A 26754-nucleotide genomic window follows, 5' to 3' on the forward strand; every position below is an offset into this window, starting at 1 on the left:
TATAGAGTCATCTGTTGGTATCTGCAGGGGATTGGTTTTAGGACCAAAATCAAATGGATCCTTGAGTCCCATAGTCAGCTCTCTGTATTTGCAGATCAGCATCTCAGATTCAACCAACTATGGATTGTGAACATAGTACATGGTCTGTGATTGGTTGACTCAGGATTTCGAAACATAGATAGATAGACAGACATATGCATGTCTGTCTGTAATAGCTTCATCCCTCTCTTATTTTCAGCTATTTCCTTTACCCATTTTTTTTTTGAAACTTTAGGTAATAATATATGTAGATACTGAGTGTGTGTGTGTGTGTGTGTGTGTGTGTGTGTGTATGTTTTGTCTGCTTACACAGGTCCTCTAGGTGAGACAACAATTCCAAAGAAGGCTATACAACACATATAGGATCTTGAAATCCTATGAACACAGTAAAAAACAATTTTTATGAACCAAGGTTTATAAATTGATGAGAAATAGTTGACTCACATTGTTACTGCTATGACCTTAATGAATTTGTCTTTAAAGATGTTTGAAAATGTTTTTCTCTTTGAAAAATGTTTTCAGTGTCTAAGAAAGTGCTAGTAAAATAACATGTTTCTGGAAACACATTTGCTGTCATCATTAATTGTACCACAACAATTCATAACAAGATTATATTTTGACAGAAGATTCATAAGGAAGTAATTAACTAAAGTTTTAACAGACAGAATCTGTTTGATTTCTAAGGAAGACTTTTCCTGACTTTAGGATCTATGAGATTAAAGAAAAATAGGCACTGAGGGGAAACTCTTATATGATCTTTTCAAGTTATCTTTGAGAAAGGACAGACTTACCACTGAATTAAATAGGTTAAGGGAAAACAGGTAAAGGGACTGGAAGATATTATTTAGTTTATGAATTAAAGTAGTATTTTCTAGGTCTTTTATTTTTTGGTTTGTGCAACCCCCCCCCCAAATTGACTGAAGGAGATGCACTTTTTCTTAGTGTCCCCAAGTCCTGAGCCTAGAAGAGCTAAGATGAAGGTCACACAGGTAAAAATAAAAGACACTGGGAGACAGTGTAGGGAACCACCCAAAGGCGACATTCAGTCTAGACATCCATGTGCTCAGGTTTCTGTGACCTAGGCAGGACTGGTGCATTTTTATGATCAGTAGAGCATTTCTGTCTCTGTCAAGAGACAGTGTTATCAAAAGTTGAAAAATAAGGTATCTAGTCTGATTTATGATTTGGGTTTTTGGAACTGGAATTTAAATGGATTCCATTGGATTGATTGGAATCTAAAAAATGGGTTGAGCCATTCAGTTAGTCATTTATTTTTTGAGAAAATATATATTCAGCACCTTCTAGGTAGGAGCTATATATGTGTGTGTGTGTACACTTAGGCATTGATGATGTAAAGCTAAATGATAAATTATTGTCTTTAAAGAACTTATATTCTAGGGTAAAAATATATTTATATATTTAGAGGAAATACTCAACAAACCAATTATCATAGTTCCCTATGACAAGTGTTATAATGGATATATGCATAGAGTGTTCTGGAGACAAGAGGAAGAAGAATTTGCTTCTCCCTCTAGATTTCACTTTTCTATTTTTATGTCAAAACCATGAATATTTAAAGATTTAATGAAAATGTAAGCCTCTAAAGAAAAAAGAGACTTTTTAAAGGGCTCTATGCATATTTTCTTCATCTTTTGCCCGTGGTCAGGTAAGTATCTGCTTTTCATCATTATATCACCAGAAAATGGAAGTGTTAGTCTGTCAGTCCTGTCAGACTCTTCGTGACCCCATGTACTATAACCCGCCAGTCTCCTCTGTCCATGGGATTCTCCAGGCAAGAATACTGGAGTGGGTTGCCATTTCCTTCTCCAGAGGATCTTCCTGACCCAGGGATTGAACCCAGGTCTCCTGCATTGCAGGCAAATTCTTCACCTTCTGAGCCACCAGGGAAGCCCTTGTCACCAGAAATGCCTGTCAAGTAATTGAATATTCCATGACAGTTTCACATCACTCCACCTCAGCTGTCCTTAAGGAAGTTTGTACAACTGGCAAATTATTTAGGGATATCCTAAACACTTAATAATACTTAAAAATTTGATCTTTTTAGTGTGGTCTAGAATTCCAAACTACCCTACCAAGAAGATAGACCCCCAAACTTCACCTTTTCCCAAAACTCAGAAGTTCTGGTCTGAACATAGGAGTAATAGTTGCAGGTCTGTCTTGTCTTCAGCTATTTACTTTACCCAATTTCTTCTTGGAACATTAGGTGATGGCCTGACTCTAACGAAAGGGATAATTGTGCTTGTTGTCAAAGCTCCAGGCTCTCAACAGGAAGACAGACTATTGGGCAGCGATTTTGGTTGTGGAAATATCCTTCAAGCATCAAAATCAGATAAGAGGGAGAAAATTAATCCTCTTAGTGGGAGGCAGGTTTTGCTGGAATCTATCTCAGAGATGAGATCAGTGCTGTCAGGATAGAGACCGTCCCTTGTGTCTGCTTCACGAAGATAGTTGGGTCCCATCCCTACTTCCCTTTGATGGCTCTAAATCTTGCTCTCCCTGGCTAATCACTCAAGCTGGAAAAAGTGCAGTTTAGCTGACATGTATCTTCCTTTCTTCTAACTTACCTCCAGTCATTATCCTCTCTCGCCAAGCACATCATAGTACTCTGTGCTTTTATGCGTGCAAAATAATTAATAAGAAATTTTGCTCTGTTCTTTCTCTGATTGCTCCTCAACTGGATCCAGGAAATTAACATATAATAATAAAGACACACTGAATCCCTGACTCAGAGAGCTGTTGCTGTTTCATAAGCTAGACAGTAAAAGGTGACTGGTGGACCCTGGCAGTGGTAGGTGCTGTTAATGAGCACAGCAGAAGGGTGGAGCCGGGAGAAAGAATTGTTCCTAGAAGCCTTGCATGTCTCCCATGCCATGCTCATGTGCGCTGTCACTCGGTCATGTCCGGCTCTTTGTGACACTGTGGACTGTAGCCCACCAGGCTCCTCTGCCCAAGGAATTCCAGGCAAGAGTACTGGAGTGTGGTGCCATTCCCTCTTCCAGGGGATCTTTCCCTATCTGGGATTGAACCCACGTGGGATTGAACCCACGTCTCTCGTGTCTCCTGCATTAGCAGGTGGATTCTTTACCACTAACGCCACCTGGGAAGCCCATGTCATATGTCTCATTTATGTTGGTAGTGAAGTTTAGGTCTTGTAGAGGCTGTGAATATTCTTTGGACAGAAGGGAGAAACCTGGCATGTGGGGAGCCATAAACAATCAACATGTTATGGATGGAAGAGAATGCTCGGATTTCCAACTGAAAGAGACAAAGCAGAGCCAGAGCATTGGGAAGTATGAGATCAATTCGTGCAGGAAAGCACTTTCCCTGAGTTTGCTGAGAGGCAGAGATCAGTGGGAAGGGCATCTCAGGAAATTATTGAGTCTTCTTTAAAATCAAATCAGGGGATTTCTCTTTCCTTCCAACAACACAGGGTGCCATAGGGCATTAAGGAAAGCAAGTCAGAAGATGACAAGAGCCTTTGGGGACAAAATCACTTAAGCACCGTTCTAAAACTGGGAAAACAACTCCATTTCTTTCTGCAATAGGAATGGGAATTTGTTTGTTTTCAGTGGCTGCGCTAGAAGTGGAAGAATGCACCATGATTTATCTATATCTATTTCTCATTTTCTCCTAGAGCTCCTTTCCTATTTTGGATTGCTTATAATGTAAATGTTACCTAGAAACTGCCCTGTCTTTGGACACAGAAGAGTAGGGAAGAGAGGTTTTTTTTGTTTGTTTGTTTGTTTGTTTTTTTTTTTTTTATTTTGTTTCCCATGCCAGTGTCTGGAACGTGGATTTCCTCTTCTGAGACCTGAGATTGGAGGAGATGTTGACAGGAAAACTTCCAGAGCATATGACAGTTATCTTCAGGAGAGGCACCAAAGCCACTCCCAACTCCACCTATTTTTTCTTCCATTTTCTGATGCTGGATTCAGAAGTCCTTATGGCATTTCATAAAAATAATTAGCTGTGGCTAAGCCTTGCTCAATCATCTTGGCCCCACGAGATAAATATTATCTATCCTGAATGTTGTGGTATGTGAGATAGTCTTTTGTATAAGTTTCTTATTTTAATGGGCTTCCCAGGTGGCTCAGTGGGTTTGATCCCTGAGTCAGGAAGATTTCCTGAAATTGGGCATGGCAACCCACTCCAGTATTCTTGCCTGGGAAATCCCATGGACAGAGGAGCTTTGGTGGACTACAGTCTCTAGGGTCTCAAACAGTCAGACACGACTGCAGCAATTGAGCACATTGGCTTGTGTTAATACTGAATGTAGTACTCAGGTGATTTTGCCCTCACAATTGAGAGCTTCATGTTTCAATTTATGCTTAAAAAGAAACAGGTCCACATTCAGAAAACTCCAGATGGATTGCATCTCAACAGGAGTTGTTGGCCAGGGTTCCCAGAGTCATTAGGCTAAAGCTGGCAACTCTTTCTAAAAGGCAACTCTTGCTAATGCTCTAGACAACTCTCTGCAGGTATATTTCCCTTGATCCGATTTTAGAATAGCATGCCTTTTCTATTCCTTTAATCTCTTTTTAGAAACTAGGCAGGAAACTATATTGCAAAGACTGACTGGTAATATGAACCATCGCATCTTTTTTTCTGTGTGATTGTACAATGTCTGATGCAGAGGGTTTTTTTGTTATTTTTACGTTATCTTCAAAATGTTAAAGTATTTCCCTGGAGTGTTCAGATTTTACATAATAAAAAGTGTGATGGTCCAGTTTTCATGTTGAAGGAACTTGGACAGTATTAGATTCTTCACATCATTTTTTTTTTAATCTGTCTTTTCTTGTATCCACTTCCCCCTTTTGCCCATTTGTCCTTGCATTTCCAACACCTTCCCTTCCCTTTGTTGCAGTTCTTAGTCATAAACAGTAGGTGGCAGTACAGTGTCAAGCTCAGAGAGCATTTAAGCGCTTCCTCACTCTGCAGACTGATTAAGGAGGTTGCATAGGAGAAACTGAATTATACAAGCAAGTGGTAAAACAGGGGTGTTTTCAAGACACCAAATAAAACTAAACACAGGAACTTATTTAAAAATGCAGAGGATATTTCAAGTACAGCTCACGTGGGGACCATCGGGTATATATATTTGAATAGGAGGAAACTCCGAGCCTGAACAGAATAAGAAATTTACATCAAAGGAGAAGAACTCACCAAACAGCCTTATTATTTGAGTCCTGGGACTTATTTCCCTACCTCCACACAAATGCCCATCTCTCTCCTTCCTCTTTCCGCACCCTCCCCTCTGTTGGTGGTGAATGTTACCTTTGAGGCCGTTTGGCAGTCCCTGAATGGGTTTGTGGCCACTTGAATAGAGAATGTGTTCGTCTTTCTCCCATTTCAATGCCACTCTGTGTGGCTGCTGTAACTTTCATCTCTCTCTCTCTCTCATTCGTGCCTGCTTCCTTACTGTATGTGCTTTGTTCATTGTCTTAATAGCAATTTTCATAATTAGCAGGGAGGAAAAGAAAACAAAGAGAGGCTTGTACAGTTGAAGGAGATTCTCGGTGCTAAGGGATTTCTGGTTCTATTTACCTTGTTGGAGATGCTTGGGGGCTGGAGTGATGGTGGTGAAGATGTCACCTAGATCCATGATCTCACTGTTGCTCCCTCAAGCCCTCAAGATGATGTCATGGGCTGGGCATAGCGGTCCTTAGGCAATGCACATCCTCAAGGGAAGCTCAAGGGAAATGATTGCCTACAGTCATGCTTTGAGACCATATTAAATCATCCCTTGGCTGGCTTGATTTAAATTGAGTGTTTTTTGTTCATCCACAGTTGCAGGAAATAAATTCAATTTCTGTAGCTTCATGACTTTAACATAAAACAGGAGAAAAATAAAGATGGTGTTTCTGCAGCAGTGGTGTGTAGATCCTTGAAAGGTGCCTGGAAGGGATGTCCAGCTGGGAAATCAGTTTCCACTCGGGCCATTTCTCAAGAGTTTGTTAACAGACAGCTAGCAATAATGGTCCAGGCAGGAGACAAGAGTCCAGCCTGGGGAACTTTACCCAGGCCTGAACGTTGTCTTTTTTTAAAATTGGAATAGAGTTGCTTTACAACGTTGTGTTAGTTTCTGCTGTATATCAAGGTGAATCAGCCGCAGTGTACATATATCTCCTCTTCCTTGGATTTCCTTCCCGTTTAGGTTACCACAGAACCCTGAGTAGAGTTCCCTGTGCTATACAGTCAGTTCTCATGATCTATTTTATGCACAGTAGTGTATATATGTCAGTCCCAATCTATCCCACTCCCTCCTTCCCTCTTTGATGTCCATATGTTTATTCTCTATGTCCATGTCTCTAGATATGCTTTGCAAATAAGTTCATCTGTACCATTTTTCTAGATTCCACATATATAGTTTCAGTTAAGTTCAGTCGCTCAGTTGTGTCTGACTCTTTGTGACCCCATGGACTGCAGCACACCAGGCTTCCCTGTCCATCACCAACTCCTGGAGCTTGCTCACACTTATGTCTATCAAGTCAGTGATGCCATCCAACCATCTAGTTCCCTGACATCCCCTTCTCCTCCTGCCCTCAATCTTTCCCAGCAAAAGGGTCTTTCCAATGAGTCAGTTCTTCGCATCAGGTGGCCAAAGTACTGGAGTTTCAGCTTCAACATCAGTCCTTCCAATGAACATTCAGGACTGATTTCCTTTAGGATGGACTGGTTGGATCTCCTTGTAGTCCAAGGGACTCTCAAGAGTCTTCTCCAACACCACAGTTCAAAAGCATCAGTTCTTCGGCGCTCAGCTTTCTTTATAGTCCAATTCTCACATCCATACATGACTACTGGAAAAACCATAGCCTTGACTACACAGACCTTTGTTGGCAAAGTAATGTCTCTGCTTTTTAGTATGCTGTCTAGGTTGGTCATAGCTTTTCTTCCAAGTAGCAAGCGTCTTTTAATTTCATGGCTTCAGTCACCAGCTGCAGTGAATTTGGAGCCCAAGAAAATAAAAATCTGTCACTATTTCCACTGTTTCCCCATCTATTTGCCATAAAGTGATGGGACCAGATGCCATGATCTTAGTTTTTTAATGTTGAGTTTTAAGCCAAGTTTTTCACTCTCCTCTTTCACTTTCATCAAGAGGCTCTTTAGTTCTTCTTCACTTTCTGCCATAAGGGTGGTGTCATCTGTGTATCTGAGGTAATTAATATTTCTCTTAGCAATCTTGATTCCAGCTTGTGCTTCCTCCAGCCCAGCATTTCACGTGATGTACTCTGCATATAAGTTAAATAAGCAGGATGACAATATACAGTCTTGACATACTACTTTCCCAATTTGGAACCAGTTCATTGTTCCATGTCCAGTTCTAACTGTTGCTTCCTGACCTGCATACAGATTTCTCAGGAGATAGGTAAAGTGAACTGGTATTCCCATCTTTTGAAGAATTTTCCACAGTTTGTTGTGAGTTACACAGTCAAAAAGGCTTTGGTGTAATCAATAAAGTAGAAGTAGATGTTTTTCTGGAATTTTCTTGCTTTTTCAATGATCCAACAGATGTTGGCAATTTATTTTCCTATTTCTGACTTGCTTCTCTCTGTATGAGAGTCTCTAGGTCCATCCACATCTCTGCAAATCAGGCCTGAATGTTCTTGATGTTCTTCAATAGGAATAAGTGCATCAGCACATGATGGGAGGCTACATTCACAGATACTGGGTTTCACCAAAGTGTGAGAAAAGTGGGGAAGTCCAGGGAACTTTCAGGACTGTGGTCAGGAGAGGGCAGAAGGAATGAATGTAGAATGACAAAGGACAGAGGGAAAGAATAGAATTGACAGAAAACCAGAAGAATCCAGATGCTTCTCTTTCTCTTCCTAGGAGGTAGGATGGATGATCCACCCTCCGCTTATAGAAAGTAGTGTTTTTGCTGTGGTCCTCATCCCAAAAGCTGGAATGTTAAGAGAAAAGTTAGACATGAAAAGTAAACTTGGTGAAACATACATCTAGAGTTGCTCTCAATGCGCAGACATGGTCTTCCTTGTTCATAAGACTTCACACCTGAGGGTGGTTTATTTATAGTGTGCAAGGAGGATTTTAGAGATAGCGTGGCTTCTGGGCCACCCTACTGTGTTTCTTCCTGTGTTTTGTATTCTAATTTCATAATGGCAACCAGGAATTGAAGGGGCCTCGGGTCATCCAGCCAGGCCTGTGAGTTGATAGGAAATATCTCAGAGCTCCCCTCCCCTATCCACAGTCTTATAGAAATACCCCATGGCTAAGTATTTTCAGAATACTAATCTTTGTTTTTGTGTCTGGTGGCTCAGATGTAAAAAGTCCACCTTCAATGCAGGAGATCTGGTTCAGGAAAATCCCCTGGAGAAGGAAATGGTAACCCATTCCAGTATTCTTGCCTGGAGAATTCCATGGACAGAGGAGCCTGGTGGGCTACAGTCCGTGTGGTAGCAGAGTTGGACATGATTGAGTAATCAACACTTTCACTTTCTTTGAAGTGCCGTTTACACCTGTGCTATATTTTCATTCCAAACTCACCTCTGTGTGGTGACCTCTTTGTTGCCAACTCCAAGCTAGGTGATATTTTAGAAACTCTTAAGTAGAAAGTCTTATGTGTTGGATACACTGGGAAAGAAAGATTGACGTTCATTTGTGGGTGATCCTCTCTAAAAAATAGTAGACCAAGATAGGTGGCACCCCAGTATTCATCTGATTTATCTTTAGGAAGGATTCTGCAAAATGGATAGTCTATTGATCTACCCCTTTCCAGGTGGGGAAATGATACAGATGTTCCAAGGAAGGACCAAGAAAGAAAGCCATGAGATGGAAAAAAAAAAAACCCAATATTTTTAGAGGCCTTTTAAAAAAGTAGAGACAGGACAATATTACTCAAATAAAAAAAGATATCATGTTTGGAAGAGCTTGTAGATTTAGAGCATCTCAGATTTCATAGAAGTTGCCAAGAAAATGCATGTATCAAAAATGTATGGCAAAGAACATTACATCATAAAGGCTGAACTAGTCACGATGCCCATCATCTCAGTTCTAGCTTTACTGATTAAAAACAATAAAGCATCACAAGCAGTGGCATATTTCTTGAAGACTTTCACCTTCATAACCAGGACACGCTTGTGCTCTCTTACTATTACTAAGCTGCTGGTAGAAAACTGGGCACATTTTTCAGTGTCCTTAAGCCTTGTGATTGATCAGCTGAAAGGTCAGAGGCTTTGAGGGGAAACTTGCTGATGGAAGGCAATCTACACAACTGTCTTTGTGTTTCTCAGCGGTTCCTCGTGTCTTGATGACAACATGATCTAGAAGCAGTACCGTCCAGGACAATAGCTACAGTCGGTGTGTACTTCACGTCTCATCCCCTTGGATTCTTGGTATCTGCATACACTAATCTTACGATTCATTCTGAGATGCTATAAGTATATTTAAGCAGATCATTTCATATTTCCTTTTTCTTGAAAATGTCCCTTCCCAGAGGAGAATAAACCTATCCCCTAGCGGGCCTTGGAGACATTCCTGAAGCTGACGATCTTAAACACAGATTTTTTTTTTTTTTAACTTTGTTGTTTTTTGTTAAGAATTCAAGTGACTTTTGCTTTGAGATCTATAACATCGCTATGGAATTTTCAGTATAAAAATATTTTACCAGTTAAACTATATAATTCCCATCTGAAAGCGATGTCTTAATTTCCTAAGAAGTGTTAGTCACTCAGTCATGTCTGACTCTTTGCAGCCCCATGGTAGCAAAGTAGCCCACCAGGCTCCTTTGTCCGTGGGGTTATCCAGGCAAGAATACTGGAGGGGTTTAGCCATTCCCTTCTCCAGGGGATCTTTCCGACCCAGAGATGGAACCTGGGTCTTCTGCATTACGAGCAGATTCTTTACCATCTTAGCCGACAGGAAAGCATTTATTTTCAGATTCCCATGTGTACCCTCACTTGAGAAGTCTTGCCTTCATTTGAAAGGAAAGAAAAGCATGATTATTCCACTAAGTGGGGTTAACTTTGAGAAGGGGACTTTCACTGGCACATGTTCAAATTAAAATTCATAGAAAAGTGTATCAAAGTGGCTAAAAGGCAAAACTCCTCCACAAAGCAGATATTTGAAGTGATGAATAACTGAATGGATTCCTTCTTAATGCAGTTTTAATTGTGAGTCACCTCCTTTTAATCCTTCCCCACCCCTCATCACCCCAATGCAGTGGTGACACAGTAGGGAAAGCCTGCAGGTTTTTTCTATAATTTAATAATTCAAAGATCTGGGTAAACCTTTGCACTTGTCCTCTGCTGTGGTCTTCTAGCTCTTTTTTGACTGTTGTGTTTCTTCTTTGAGTTTCTGTTCAGACTGTTCCCTTCCCTTGTTTCTTCCTTCCTCCCCTTATTCCGTCTGTTGATCTCATGGCGAAGCATGAAGTTTTCACCTGCTTCTTGCCATTATCTTTTTAGTGTGGATTCCGCCTATGTTTTATCTGCCAGAAGACCCTGTCCTGCTCTTCTTGGGGTAGTTTTGTGTAGATGTCCTGCTGGTCCCCTTTTGTTCATAACTCACATTTGTATGGGGCGAGTTCTTTTTAGAACTACTAGCTTGGGATGAATAATTCGGGATAGAAGGCCGGTGGGTTTCTGGAAACTGAGTCTCTAGTCTTCATACCCTTTTTTAGCAGCACTCTCCTCTAGGGTTTGCTAATGCCTCTGAATGGCTCAGAGCTGAGGGCTTTGTTTGGTCAGCCTTGTCTCCTCATTTAAGATGGACACATTCTGTCTCCTTGAATGTGGTCCAACTTTACTAGACATAGTAGCTCTTCATATCTAATAATTCTGGTTTAGGGAAGTCTTCCAGTTTAACCAAAGATGATGCTTTTTTTTCTGTTTCTCATTGTCCCTGTTATTTTCCATGGACTTCAAAATGAATTGAAGAGCAGACGGATGTGGAGGTTCTGCGATACTAGTCTGTAGCTTGTCTTCTGACTTCATTCTTGCTGTTTTGTGATCTGCTGTCCACAGCTGCAGGATCAAAAGCGCAGATGAGAAGCTGTGACTTCTCTTCTTCAGAACTTTGCTCTGTGTAGCTTAGAACCTAAATGACAAGCTCTTCAAACTGGCCCTTCAGCCTCTGTATGAAGCATCCCTCCCTCTTGTGGCTCTAGATCTAATGTTTATGACTGCTTTACATGCGAGCAATGCTAAGTTGCTTGTATATCAGATCACATGTTTTGAGATTTCCTATCTTAATCCTTTCTCATATGCTTGTAGCCTCCATCTGAAATAATTCTTTTTTTCCTACTTACCTAATAGGCTTCTACTTATCCTTCAAAGCCCAAATCATCGTTTGTAAATTTTTTCACGATGGCCATTCTGACCAGTGTGAGGCAACTACCTCATTGTGGTTTTGATTTGCATTTCTCTAATAATTGGTGATATTGAGCATCTTTTCATGTGTTTCCTGGCCATCTGGATATCTTCTTTGAAGAAATGTCTGTTTAGGTCTTTTGCTCATTTTTTGATTGTATTATTTATTTTTTTGATATTGAGCTGCATGAGATGTTTGTATATTTTGCAGATGTGGGTGAACCTGGAGTCTGCTATACAGATTGAAGTAAGTCAGAAAGAAAAACAAATAATCATATATTAACACATATATCTGGAAGTTAGAAAAATGGTACCGATGAACCTATTTGCAGAGCAACAGTAGAGAGGCATACATGTAGAGAACGGACTTGGGGATACAAGGTGGAGGCAGAGGAGGCTAGAAAGAGTTGAGAGAGTAGCATTGAAACATATACGTTCAGTTCAGTTGCTCAGTCATGTCTGACTCTTTGCGACCCCAAGGACTACAGCACACCAGACTTCCCTGTCCATCACCACCTCCCAGAGTTTACTCAACTCATGTCCATTGAGTCAGTGATACCATCCAACCATTTCATCCTCTGTCATCCCCTTCTCCTGCTGCCTTCATTCTTTCCCAGCATCAGGGTCTTTTCCAATGAGTCAGTTCTTCGCATCAGGTGGCCAAAGTGTTGGAGTTTCAGCTTCAACATCAGTCCTTCCAATGAGTATTCAGAACTGATTTCCTTTAGGATGGACTGGTTGGATCTCTTTGCAGTCCAAGGGACTCTCATGAGTCTTCTCCAACACCACAGTTCAAAAGCATCAATTCTTTGGTGCTCAGCTTTCTTTATAGTCCAACTCTCACATCCATACATGACTACTGGAAAAACCATAGCCTTGACTACACAGACCTGTGTTGGCAAAGTAATGTCTCTGCTTTTTAGTATGCTGTCTAGGTTGGTCGTAACTTTCCTTCCAAGGAATAAGCGTCTTTTAATTTCATGGCTGCAGTCACTATCTGCAGTGATTTTGGAGCCCCCCAAAATAAAGTCTTTCACTGTTTCCACTGTCTCCCCATATGTTTGCCATGAAGTAATGGGACCAGATGCCAGGATCTTAGTTTTCTGAATGTTGAGCTTTAAGCCAACTTTTTCACTCTCCTCTTTCATTTTCATCAAGAGGCTCTTTAGTTCTTCTTCACTTTCTGCCATAAGAGTGGTGTCATCTGCATATCTGAGGTTATTGATATTTCTCCCGGCAGTCTTGATTCCAGCCTGTGCTTCATCCAGCCCAGTGTTTCTCATGATGTTTTCTGCATATAAGTTAAATAAGCAGGGTGACAATATATAGCCTTGACATACTCCTTTTCCTATTTGGAACCAGTCTGTTGTTCTATGTCCAGTTCTAACTGTTGCTTCCTGACCTGCATATAGATTTCTTAGGAGGCAGGTAAGGTGGTCTGGAATTCCCATCTCTTTCAGAATTTTTCAGTTTGTGGTGATCCACACAGTCAAAGGCCTTGGCATAGTCAATAAAGCAGATAGATCCAATGGATGTTGGCAACATGATCTCTGGTTCCTCTGCCTTTTCTAAATCCAGCTTGAACATCTGGAAGTTCACAGTTCACGTATTGTTGAAGCCTGGTTTGGAGAATTTTGAGTATTGCTTTACTAGCGTGTGAGATGAATGCAATTGTGCAGTAGTTTGAGCATTCTTTGGCATTGCCTTTCTTTGGGATTGGAATGAGAACTGACCGTTTCCAGTCCTGTGGCCACTGCTGAGTTTTCCAAGTCTGCTGGCACTACGTATGCTTTACCGTATGTAAAACAGATAGGCCTCAGGAATCTGCTGTATTGCACAGGGAGCTCAGCTCCGTGCTCTGTGATGAACTGTGGGGGTGGGGTGAGGGGTGGAGGGAGGCTCAAGAGGCAAGGTATGTATGTATATTTAAGCTGATTCTTTCATTGTACAGCAGAAACCAGCACACAATTTTAAAGCAATTATATGCCAACTAAAAACAAAAATAGCCCAGCTCAGACAGTTCTTGAGTTTTGAAGCCTTCTTTTACTTTTTTGAAAGAGCATTGGTCTTCCTTTCTTCTGTGCTCTTTACTCATGCAAGTTTTGATGATTGCATTTTTTCATTATCATCATTTGGTTAGATATTTTCCTCCTACACTAGATTATGTGTTCCTTGAAATTGATGTCTTATTTTTTTTTCAATCTACATCACTTTTAGGGCCTGGTGCTTAAGAGGGTCTCAAGTAACAACAGTTATTATTCAGGTTCAAATCATCATAAATGGAAAGGTTCAGATCTGAATAATCATTATTCCGGGTTAATAAAGTAGGTGAAAGAGTTTTAAATGCTGGACTTGAATTTCTGTTTTCACTGTCTTTGCTGGATTTGAATGGAATGTAAATAAATATGTGAAATAATACCAAAACAAACAAAATCAAGTATAAAGATCCTGTTGTTGTTCAGTCACTAAGTCATATCTGACTCTTTTGTGACCCTGTTGACCATAGCCCACCAGGCTCCTCTGTCCATGGGATTTCTCAGGCAAGAATACTAGAGAGCTTTTTCCAGGATAAAGTGTATGTGGAGGAGAAATGAGTAGGCTGGGACAAAACTGCAAGTCTTTCAGGTGCAACTGGAGGAAAAGCAGTGAGCTTTCTTGCCTTCCTGTGTTGTCAGGTTAAGGAAGGTTATCTCTTCCTGGGATTCAACCTCTCTGTTTTAAAAATAACTGTGTATACTGCTGATTTCATGGTATTTCTTCTCTCCTGAGCAAAGTTCCATAAAACTTTTTATGCCCATTTCCAGCAATAATGGATGATGTGCCTGTCTCAGTGGAATAATTTAGTGACTCGCTCCGGTGAAAGGTGAAATACTGAGTGAGGATTGAAATACTCCATATGTCTTAAAATTCCGCAAACCTAGGCGTGTGGGAGACATTCCACACAGAAACTCAACATGACTAATCCTTAGAAAACAGTCTGAAATCGATCGTTCTTCCCCGCTGCCTGGACATACCACAGAAGGCATCCCCCTGGGGCTCTCGTGGAGCCATCTGGAATTTTTCAGGTTTAATATTAGTGCTTTGCTTCTACAGAAAGGCAGCAAAAACCCTTCCTTCCAGATCTTCCACCTGAGACATCTAGTGGTCTGTCCATCAGCATGGATTTTCCTTTATCCCTATAACTCGGTGAGAAATTAATTGTGAATCATCCAACACAGGCTTTTGCTTACTTCTCATCAGAAAACACCAGGAATGAAGATGTTTCCTTGTTACTAGCTCTTTTTTATGTCCTGGACAGCTTAAAAAATTCTCCAGTTTCTTTTTTCCTTTTTAATTTTTATTTTGTGCCAGAGTGGTGTTGATTAATGATGTTGTGTTGGTTTCAGGAGTGCAGCAAAGTGATTGATATACATACACATACGTCAGTTCTTTTTCAAATTTCTTTCCCATTTAGGTTCATACAGAATATTGGGCAGAGTCCCCTGTGCTATATAGTAGGTCCTTGTTGGTTATGTTTTAAATATAGCAGTGTGTATATGTCAGTCCTGTTGCCCCTTTGTTCAGGCCCCTCTGGTCCTTTATTGGATGGTGGGCATGACTGGGGTGGGGGTGGAGCCTGGAGAGTGCTCACATTGTCACTAATTTGGAGCTTCAGATCACTCCCTGGATCCTTCCTTCCTAGCTGACCTAGGAGCTGGCAGACTTGAAGGTAGTTTGAAGGTGATATGATTTTTGAGGAGTTCCAGAATGTGTCTGAGTCCAAACTCTAGTGTATGGTGCTGAAATTAATGTAATTTAATAAATTTTAATCAGGGATCCTCTGTGTTCTAAATAAGACATGGTCCTAGTTTCCAAGGAGCTCACAGCCTCGTGGGGCTTCCCTGGTGACTCAGGGGTAAAGAATGTGCCTGCCAAGCAGGAGATGCAGATTCAGTCCCTGGGTCGGGAAGAAGGGATCTCCTTCCTGGGGAAGGAAGTTGCACCCCACTCCAGTGTTCTTGCCTGGGAAATCCCATGGACAGAGGAGCCTGGTGGGCTGCAGTCACTGGGGTTGCAAAGAGTCGGACATGACTGAGCGACTGCACCACCACCGCCACACAGCTTAGTGAGAAGGCTGGGGTGTGAAAGTATGAAACGGGGACTTCGGGAGATGACAGGTCAGCTCCACCCGGGGAGGCCCAGCGGCATCTCAAGCAGATGCCACAGAGATGATTTAGTGTGGTGGGAGGGTCTCTCCCTGTGTCTGCCTCCCAGATGCCAACTTTCTCGCCACCAGACCTTGGGACCCTCTGTAGCCTTCACATGCAAATGTCTACTTGAAGAGACTGCTGAGGTTGAAATAATTTCACACCTTGCCACCCAGTGAAAGTTAAGGCTGTCTCACCATTACTCCTATGTCTGTATACTGTACTGTTTGTTTACATAATGGACAAAAATATTTCTGATCAGTAGATAAAGTAAAATGGTATTGGGCATCCCAAAGTAGCTAAAATTGTCCTTCAACCACTATGTCCCAATTGAATCATTCTTGCCTCAATCTTTGCGTCCTGTCCCATAAACATTATATTGTTATTGTTGCTCAGTCACTAAGTCATGTCTAATGCTTTGCAACTACATGGACTGCAGCATGCCAGGCTTCCCTGTCTTTCACTGTCTCCCGGAGTTTGCTCAAACTCATGTCCACTGAGTCGGTGATGCCATCCAAGCACCTCATCCTCTGTCACCCCTTTCTCCTCTTGCCCTCAATCTTTACCAGCATCAGAGTCTTTTCCAATGAGTTGGCTCTTCGCATCAGGTGGGCAAAGTATTGGAGCTTCATTATCAACCTTGCAATGAATATTTAGGGTTGATTTTCTTTATGATTGACTGGTTTGATCTCCTTGCTGTCCAAAGGACTCTCCAGAGTCTTCTCCGGCACCACAGTTCGAAAGCACCACAGTTCTTCGATGCTCAGTCGAACTCTCACATCTGTACATGACCACTGGAAAAACTGTAGCTTTGACTGTACAGACCTCCGTTGGCAAAGTGATGTTTCTGCTTTTTAATGTGCTGTCTAGGTTCAGTTGTATTATGGCTTCATATAAATATTAGTTATTAAAGTTTGGTAGCTTTATTACCAAACTCACACATTAGCCTTTGGTCATATCCTTGCTATGGCTCTAGCAGGCCCATCATTTAGGGGAGAGGACCCCTCCCTCCTGGTTTCTCACCTCTCACTTCAAACTTCCAATATCTCTGAAGACAGTATTAATACATATCTTTCTCCCAAGTAAAGCATGAGTTGGTAGTCAAGACAGCATCTTTCAAGCTTGACAGGAATTCATCCACAAGGTTGTGTCTGTATTGCCCCAAGTAACTCCATTAGTAGTCAGCTGAGAAAGAAAACAAGGTTTTTATTGTGAAAGGAGTTGATGCGTTATCCATTGGTATCTTTTGGCATCTTTATTCTCTTTAATGTTACTTTATTTTTATTTTTTGGCCATGCTCTGTGGCATGTGGGATCTTAGTTCCCTGACCAGAGTTGGTGCCCACACCCCCTGCATTGGAATCAAGGAGTCTTAATAACTGGATCACCAGGGAAGTCCCATCCATTGGTATCTTAACGTAATTAGACCTGAGCCTCAAATGATAGGTAAAAGTCACCGATTTGTAAACATTCTGTGGGACCCCAGTGGTTGCCCTCTTGTCTAATCCTGCTTCTGACAGGTTTAGAAACATAAAGCCAGCATACAAAGTGTCTATGTCATGTCACTCAAACATTAAATTCCACAAAGAGTGGAAGCAAAAACCAGTAATGATTAGGGAACATCATTGCTTTTTACTTTGGTTTCATTTTTTATTGTCCAAGTAGATTTCTTTTTACCGATAGACACGTAATCTAGGGCTTATTCACATCCCTGGCATTTTCTCTGGAGAGCTGGCCTTGGGCACCAGTGACATCGCAAGGATTTTTTCCATCATCACATTTCTATGAGTTCTTTTTTTGTGTGTGATAAATTCAGACAGTTTGACTAAGTTTGTTTCAGTCTTACATCACCATGCTGACAGACCGTTTGTTTAGTTTTATTTATTTCTGTATGTTTGGCTGCTCCGGGTCTTCACTGATGCGCGAGGACTTTCTGTAGTCACAGTTCATGGGCTTCCCATCGTGGTGGCGTCCTTTGTTGCAGGACACAGGCTCTGGGCATGCAGGCTTCAGTAGTTGCAGTGTGCAGACTCAGTTGCTCTGTGGCATGTGGGATTTCCCCAGATCAGGGATCAAACTCATGTCTACTGCATTACCAGGTGGATTCTTAACCGCCAAACCACCAGGGAGGTCCCACTAATAGACTCTTTTAGTAACATCTACCACTTAACTAATCCAGGTAAGCTTTGGGAGTTACTCACTGGAATATACCATACAACCAATGCATTAATTATACTATCTACTGTATTGAATTTCTGTTTAACTGAATTTTCGTGGTGTAATTTCTACAAGATTATTCTTGTTCATTGTACTTAGAATTATCAGTATCACTTGCAAAAGATTTATCATGCTTATTGTCTCATTTTAGGTCACCAGTCTCTTCAGAAGATCACGGTAAGAATCTGTCTTACTTATACTAATTCAAAGGTGAAAGTTGAGCTGTGGCCCTTGCATTTCATTGTCAGCAGAATCATTTAAGAAAATGTCTTTAAGATGTTTGTCTTGTGTTTTTTTAAGTGCCAATTATGAAGTGCTTTTAAAAGCTTAATTCACCCTAGCTAAATTTGGTATCTTGTACTATCTTCAGATCTGTTACAAATTTTTGTTTGACAAATATTGCAAAGTTTAATGTATTCTGATTTCTGTCCCATCTCCGGATATAGTTAACCCTTGACCCATGCGGGGATTAGGAGCACCAATCCTCCACACAGTCAGAAATCTGTGTGTTACTTAGAGTTGGCCCTTCGTATCTGTGATCTCTCTATTTTCTTGAATTCAACCAGCTGTGATTCCTGTAGTGCTGTAGTTTTTACTATTGAAAATAATTCCTCACACAAGTGGACCTGAGCAGGTCAAACTCATTTTGTTCAAGGGTCAACTGTACTTTTTGTGACTTTGGGCTAGTCGTGTGACTTCTCTGAGTCACAGATTTCACCTTTAAAATGGGGGTTGTAGTAGATATTTCCTAAAGTCCCTTCCAAATGGGGCATTGACATGTGTGGAGGATGTCGAGTCTGATATGAGGCTGAGTGGTGGTTGTCTGAGTTGTTACACAGTTAAGATGAGTTCTTTACATTTTAAGAGACAACTGTCTTATTCAAAGGAGAATATGTATAGTTTTGTCTCAGCTAGGCTTTGAAGTTGTGTGTGTATTCAATCAGTCAGTCAAAATTGTTTATTAGGTGTTTATAGTGGGTCAGTTATATGATCATGTTATGTAGGTATGCTGTACAGGCCTGTATGCAGGGACAAGATGATGCATGACACACAGCTTTCTCCCTCAAGGATGTTTTTGGGCCTGTAGTTGGTGGAATGCCACATACCTACTGCTATACAAAACAAAATGCAATTCATCTTATAAAAGAGGGATAAACCAGGACTGTAAGAGTACCATGGATGTTCTACTTCATGCTCTCCCTAATTCAGCTGAGGCACCATTGTTTATTTAGGCAATCAAGTTAAAAAATAAAGGACATATTTTAAGTTTTCCTCTTCACCCTCTCTTTTCTACCTGGTCACTAAATTCTGCCAACCCTATTTTTTATACTACTTTTTCTCTGTTTTCTTTTTTATTCCCATTCCTTTATGTGTAGGGTCTCTCCATGTCTTACTTGGACCTTTCAAACTGTCTTCTAACTAATAGCCATTCCTCTAGAATTCCTTCTCTTATTTCACTTTTTAACTGCCTATCACCAAAACTGATAAGGGCAAAAATCTACTCCCATTGCCTGTGGGATGAAATCTTTTCAATAGACCAATAGTTGTATTCTTTCCAATACTAAACTTAAACATGAACTAGAAAGTCCTAAATGATGGTATCTGTCTTCCTCTCCTGCTTATTGTTTCTTTGGGCATCTTTTCCCTTCTCTCTATGCTCTAGCCATGTGGTACTATGTATAATTTCTCAAACTCACCATATTTATCATGTTTCCCACTTTTATCCAGACTGTTCTGACCAAAGTCCGTCCTCCTTTTTGTCAAAGACAGTTTATGCTTGTCAATCATCCATCCTCCATGAGAGCTTTCTGCCCTGCTTAACATTTGCAATGCACATTTTTCTTTATGCTAGAATTTGACTGGAAAATTTGATGCTTGATTTACCTGTCTTCCCTGCTAGGCAGTGGGTTCTTTGATAAAGATCCCAATAAATAGCAAACATTCAAAAGATGTTTATTAATTGAATATACTGATGAGAGAGGGGGAAGTTTTTAAGCAGACCTGTTCTGCCATATCATAACGTCTCTCCCTGTGTTGGAATGAAGTTGTGTCATGTTTTATGAAAAATCATAGGGCAGTTATGTTCAGGCCTATTAAGCCAAGTATCGACCTTAATGACTATTAAGTCAAGTATGACCTACTGTTGTATGCTATTTTGTCCATCAGTGTTGGTATGACTGGGTTTTTTTAGTTGCATATTTAGGAGTCCTTGGATTTCAGGTTCATATGATAAACCAGAAACTTATGTTCAGTATTTACTTTTTGAACTAGGGTTTACTGTAATGAACTTTGTTTGCATTTGCCCTCTTCTCTGTATAAGAACTTATTCCCTATTCCAGAATAAAAGGGAGTGGGACTTTCAAATTCCATTTCTATAGTCCATAGTCCACTGGGAATTCTTAAGGATTATGAGCTATCAGTGAGCACTGCCCATATCCCGGGGAGCCCTGAAAGGTGATGACTACCAGGAAGTCTTGTTCAATATTGACAGCACTTCAGAATCTTATTTTGAAAATGGGTGATTGTGAGCAGTTAAAGAAACATTATCCAATCTTAAGGTTTTTCCATCCTCATGGTTTCAAAACATTTACTACATGTCATGCCTCTTAGTTTGATTCTGCAACTTCCAAAAGTGATTCAAATATGTAATATAAACTTAGAATGATGATGTAACTAATCTCATCTGATTTTTATCTTCTGGCCCATGTATCCATGGAAAAATACTCTTTTTGTTTATCACCAAGATTTTCTACTAGTACCTAAAATGTGTTTTCTTATGTTTTTAAGTGTTCATGTTTGCTGTGGTTTGCATAAAACATTAAAAATCATGTCATCAATCTGTGTTTGTTAATAATAATAACACTGCAATATACTTAGAAGATAAGTAAGAAATAGTAATTTTACTTTCTCAAAGTTATGGGTAGAAACATCAAGGCACATCGGCAATCGGATCATGAAATCGGAATAGAAAACTCAGTGCCTCTTGCTTTTCTATTTTGTTTGCTTTCTGCCAGTGATCTGGTCCCTCACTCTGACTGGTCCCTTTGGGCATCCCCAAAACGGACTTTGTTCTTGAGAAAATCTCATTTTCCAGAGTCCAGTAGCCCTGACCTTCTCAATCCCCTCAGATTATTACTCTTTTACAGAAAATGTGCTTGGTTAGCGTGGCTTTGTCATTTTCCGTCTTAGTTTCAGTTTTCTCAGCCATAGAGTAAGGCTGTTCGTATCTACCTTGCCTGCCTTCCTCATGGGATTGTTATGAGTTCAGTTGTGAAATTGTCTGTGAAGTCACTTTCCCATTTGCGAACAGTAGCCCTGACATAATGCCGTTGTTGTCCGCCGTGGATGGGGAAATATGTGTTTACTATGATGTTTGCTCCGCATTATGCCCTGCCTTTGACAAGTTAAAAGATGTGCTGGGAATGAGAGGGCGTGTGAGAAATGTTTCTTTCAGCTTTATCATTAAATATTAAATTTCACTGGAAACTTTTTATGTCTACGTGAGGAGGAGTAAAAAGAAATACACAATTTAGCTTGCAGTGACAAAGTAAAAGGACAATTTCTGATTAGATGCGGGGTCAGTAGATTTGAAGAATTGATATAAAGCATAAATGAAGTGTAGAATGTTTCTAATTGCATCAGAATATCAGAGTTATTAAGAATAAAGGCTGAAATCTATTGAGTGCTTCTTAGGCAGAAACACTCTGCTAAAGTGTTTCAGCCACGTCACTTCATTTCATCTGTAACAAACCACAGGACACAGTAAATGTGTTCTCAGTTTTTAGGGGAGGAAACTCAAGAGCACTTACATAACTTGCTGATGATCACACAGCTAGCTAGTGGTAGTGTTAATTTTCAAACCTAGTCTAAACACTCAGCTCTCGTTCATTTGCTCACCGTGTCCCCAGAGAACAAAAGAAATGAGTGTCACCATTCAGGTGAATTGATAGAATTATAGAAAGAAAAACATTTCCCTCTAACAAGAGTTTATTTACTACCGTGTGAGTAATTTCTTTTTAATGACAAACCAAAACAGACCAAAAATAACAACTTCTCCCTCCTGCTGGGAATGATTTGTCCCTGTAGAAAAAGTAAATACCAATGTCACATTCTCTCATAATTAGTTAACTGAGTGAAACTGAAGCTTCAGGGAAGCCTGCCATGCTGAGTCCCAGGGGGAACATTACATTTGAATGCTACAGCTGGAAGCCAAGTCCTACTCTTTGTCAGAAGATAAGCTTGGCGATGATGGATTGCCCTGTCCTCTGAGTCTCCACTGCATTTAGTGCCTATCACTTCATCATTTAAATTGCCCCTGGAGCCGCCTCCGGTGCCCAGCTGCCTCCACTGCTCTGGGCTCTCAGATTTTGCCCTGTCGTCTTAACCTCTTGCCTTTCAGGCTACTCAGATCGCCTCCGTGCTGCTGCTATCTACACCCAGGCAGCAGCAGGGGGTCAGCTTCCAGCCAGTGTCTGTTCACTTAGAAATTTAAAGGCATTCATGGACTCTCTTGAGCGGCAGCGCCAAGTGATCTTGATTCCCCTGGCATGTCTGAAGTGGGCGTCCCTCTCCCATCCTACCCGCTAGACCTGTTGTTGGTAAAAATGGTCCTCACACTACCTGGTCCTTCTGCTGTTGCAGCAGTAACACCGTGAACAAGAATGGGAGGAGGGGTTATCCAGAAATAAAAATTGTAACATCCACAGTCACTAGGGTAAGTGCCCGAGGATGAGCCACTGACATGCTTGAGGCAGTTTTACTTTGCAGCGGGTCGTGCAGGGAAACACGGTGTAGACTGACCCAGAGCTCAATACATCAGGGGCTGTCTCTGGCGCACATACCGTAGGTTCATTTTTCTCTCTAGTATAAATATATCCATGTACATAGATTTAGCTGAAATAGAAATACTCATAAAAATATGTAAAATTTATTGGTTTGGTTTAAATTACAGCCGAGGGGCTCAGTACCCAGCCCCCAGCCTAAGCAGTAAAATATTTGTAGCGATCTGGAAGCTTTGTGTTCGCCTTTATTATTACATTCTCTTCCCTCTCCTATGGGATAACTACTGTTCTGTTTTTTTGTTAAGAACTTCCTTGTTATCTATCACTTTATTACACATTTGAATATTCCACATACAAATATATATGTATATGTATATTATATATGTATTCCACATATATATTTGTGTATGTATATATAGATATAGTTTTGCTTATTTTGAACTTTTATAAATTGAATTCTTTTGCAAACTCTTCTATGATTTGTATCTTTTGTTTCATGATAGTGTTTCTCTGATTCATCCTGTTGATGAGCAGCTATCATGTTGATGTATAGTTCTGTTGTATGACTATAGAACAGTTTACATGTCCAGATTTTGTTAGGTGGACTCTAGGGTATTTTTGTTTGGGTTTTGTTCTTTTTATAAACAATATTTTTATGAACATTCTTTTTTATGACTCCTCCTGGTGTTCATTTGCAAGAATGTCCCTGCGGTTTAAACATAGGGATGGCATAGGTTTGTTGTTACTCAATCGCTAAGTCATGTCTGACTCTTTGTGACCACGTGGACTGCAGCACACTAGGTTCCTCTGTCCTCCATGATCTCTCACATTTCATTAAAATTCACGCATATTGAGTTGGTGATACTACCTAACCATCTCATCCTCTGCAACCCCTATTCTCCTCCTGCCTTCAGTCTTTCCCAGCATCAGGGTCTTTTCCAATGAGTCGGCTCTTCGCATCAGGTGGCCAAAGTGTTGGAGCTTCAGTTTCAGCATCAGTCCTTCCAATGAATATTCAGGACTGATTTCCTTTAGGATTGACTGGTTGGATCTCCTTGCAGTCCAAGGGACTCTTAAGAGTCTTCTCCAACACCACAGTTCAAAAGCATCAGTCCTTTGACACTTAGCCTTCTTTATTTTCCAACTCTCACATCCATACATGACTACTGGAAAAACCATAGCTTTGACCTGATGGACCTTTGTCAGCACAGTGATATCTTTGCTTTCTAATATGCTGTCTAGTTTTGTCATAACTTTCCTTTCAAGGAACAAGCATCTTGTAATTTCATGGCTGCAGTCACCATCACAGTGATTTTGGCGCCCAAGAAAATAAAATCTGTCACTGCTTCTGCTTTTTCTCCTTCTGTTTGCCATGAAGTGATGAGACTGGATGCCATGATCTTATTTTTTTGAATGTTGAGTTTCCAGCCATTTTTTTCATATGTTTTAAAAGTTCTAACTTGAATGGAAATCTTGATTATCTAGGAGTTACCTTAAATTTGTTCTTCATCCAGGGTGTCTTGATACACATGGACTTTTGCTTCTTTATATAAATTTTAGAATCAAGTTACCAAGTTTTGTGTTGCAGTTCTCATGGCAATTGCATGAATCTATAAATCTGTATTAAGAGGATTGATATTTTTATGATAATGAGTCTTTCCATCTCAAACCACATCTCTACATTTAATTTTTTAAGACTAATTAACCTTTTAAAGTGCCTGTCAACAGAGTTTTATAATTTGTTTCATGAAAGTTTTGACCATATTTTGTTAAATATATTCCTAAGTACTTAACATTTTTAGTGATATTTTATATTTTTTAAATTGTATTTTCAAGTGATTATTGTTGGCATACTAAAAGGCAGTTGCCTTAGAATCTTGTTTCAAAATCTCAACTCAAGATGCCTGCTAATATTTATGCTCATAAACTTTATCTGAAGGGACCTTTTGTAAGGAAAAAATTCTATAGGCAATATTATCTACAAGTACTCAGAATTTTATTTAGTTTTTTTCTGGAGAAGACTCTTGAGAGTCCCTTGGACTGCAAGGAGATCCAGCCAGTCCATCCTAAAGGAAGTCAGTCCTGGGTGTTCATTGGAAGGACTGATGCTGAAGCTGAAACTCCAATACTTTGGCCACCTGATGTAAAGAGCTGACTCGTTTCAAAAGACCCTGTTGCTGGGAAAGATTGAGGGCAGGAGGAGAAGGGGACGACAGAGGATGAGATGGTTGGATGGCATCACCGACTCAATGGACATGGGTTTGGGTGGACTCCGGGAGTTGGTGATGGACAGGGAGGCCTGGTGTGCTGTGGTTCACGGGGTTACAAAGTCGGACATGACTGAGCGACTGAACTGAACTGAACTGAACTAAGAATTTTGTCTCATCCTTTCCAAGCGTTACGCTCTGTGTACTCCTTCTGTGCTGATTAGAACCCTTGGTACAGTATCAAATAGATGGAGAGGTGGTCAGCATCATTGCCTTGTTCCTGATCTCCAAGTCAGTGCCGTCCACAAGTCACCACTACTTGTGAAGGTCACTGAGGTGGTCGTAGTACTGCCGGTATGGTTGCTTTGTGGATAGACTTTTCAGGATTTCGCCCTTCATTCAAATTTGTTAAATTCAACAAATACTGAATTGTATTGATTTTTTTCATCTTTTGAGATGATAATATACTTTTTCTCATTTAGTCTTTTACTGTGATACACTTCATCAATTGATTTTATAATAGAAAACCTATTATGTGCATGAGATGAACTCAAATTTGTTATTATATATATCTCCTTCGTATATTGCTGGGTTCAGCTTACTAATATTCTATTTAGAATTTTTACATCCATGTTCATCAGTGTGATTGGTCTTTGATTTTTCTTTTTTATTGTATGGTATTCTGAGCTTCATAAAACGATTTGGAAACTGTCCCCTCATTTCCTAATATCTGGAAGACTTTGTGTAACACTTGAGCTATCTATTTCTGTTATATCTTGAAACATCCTCTTAGCAAAATTGTCTGGGGTTGGGATTTGTCCCTTTGTGGGAATAAATTTCAATGACAGTTTTCTATTGTTTAATGTTTACAGAAATAGATTTTGTTTCTTATTAAATGGATATTGATAACTATTTTTAAGGAGTTCATCCATTTTATTAAAGTTATTTTTCATTTTGGCACAAATTTTTAAATACTATCTTATTATCTGTGTCATTTCTATGAGATCTAAGGTTCAGCTACCTTTTCATTTTTAATATTGTTTGTGCCTGCTTCTTGTGTGTGTCCATGTCCCCCACCTCTGTCTCTCTCACACCAGAGGCTTAGAGATCTGTTTATGTTACTGGCTGTTTAAGAAACTAGTTTTTACCTTTATTGGTCCTTTGTCATTACATATTTGTCTTCTGTTTCATTAGTTTCTTATGTTTACAATTTATAAACATAATTTATAAACATTATAATTTATAATTCCTCTAATCATTTCTCTTATTTTTATTATTTTTCTACTTTTTCACCCCCTAACACAGACATTTAAGTACATTTAAGTACAAACATTACCTGAATGCCTTCTCTTACTTATGTAGCTCCTTCTGGAATTCCATTTAGATGCATGTTAGACATTTTTATGCTATGCTATGCGTGTCTTACCCTCCTTTCCCTATTTTGTTATCTCTCTGTTTCTCTGGAATGCATCCCAAATAAGTTCTTCAGAGTTATCTTCGTGTTCATTTTTCTAATTTGTATTCATATTCACTTTAGATTATTCTAGGTGAGGTGCTCATTTCCTTGGCCCTTTATGCATAAGAGTTCTTTAACTCCTTCTGCGAGCTTTTCCAGTTGCCAGAGAAAACTACCAGACTCGATTAATATCAGTTAAATTCTCCATTCCTGCGTTTGTGTGTAGGAATGCTTGTTTGGTTCTTGTTTAGAATGCATAGGAAACAGAGAGATATTAATTCAAAGAGCATCTTATTCAGATGATGTCAGTAGATTCATATAAAGGTTTTCTTTGTGTTTAATTCCATACAATACCAAGTTTCTTGCTAAGTCCTTTGTAGTCTTTATTTTTTGTTCATTTGCACAGCCTTTTCTCTTTGGGGGCACAGCTTTTTGGGGGGATCTACATGGGCAGGTTCCAGGTAGGAAAAGTTTCTGACAGTTTCTGTGGCTATGTTCACCTTGGCCCACTGTACTGTTCTGT

General features: G+C 40.1%; 1 protein-coding gene across 8 annotated transcripts in view; it reads left to right on the forward strand.

Moving 5' to 3' along the window:
* Positions 1–26754, forward strand: part of DGKI (diacylglycerol kinase iota) — a 502817-nt gene that overhangs the window by 422259 nt on the left and 53804 nt on the right. For all 8 annotated transcript variants that reach the window (XM_070465256.1, XM_070465264.1, XM_070465231.1 and 5 more), the window contains one exon: positions 17939–17964. In XM_070465256.1, the coding sequence (XP_070321357.1) occupies positions 17939–17964 (26 nt within the window). The remainder of the gene's footprint in view (positions 1–17938; positions 17965–26754) is intronic.

This window comes from Odocoileus virginianus, chromosome 1 (genome assembly GCF_023699985.2).
Source record: "Odocoileus virginianus isolate 20LAN1187 ecotype Illinois chromosome 1, Ovbor_1.2, whole genome shotgun sequence".
Lineage (NCBI taxonomy): Eukaryota > Metazoa > Chordata > Mammalia > Artiodactyla > Cervidae > Odocoileus > Odocoileus virginianus.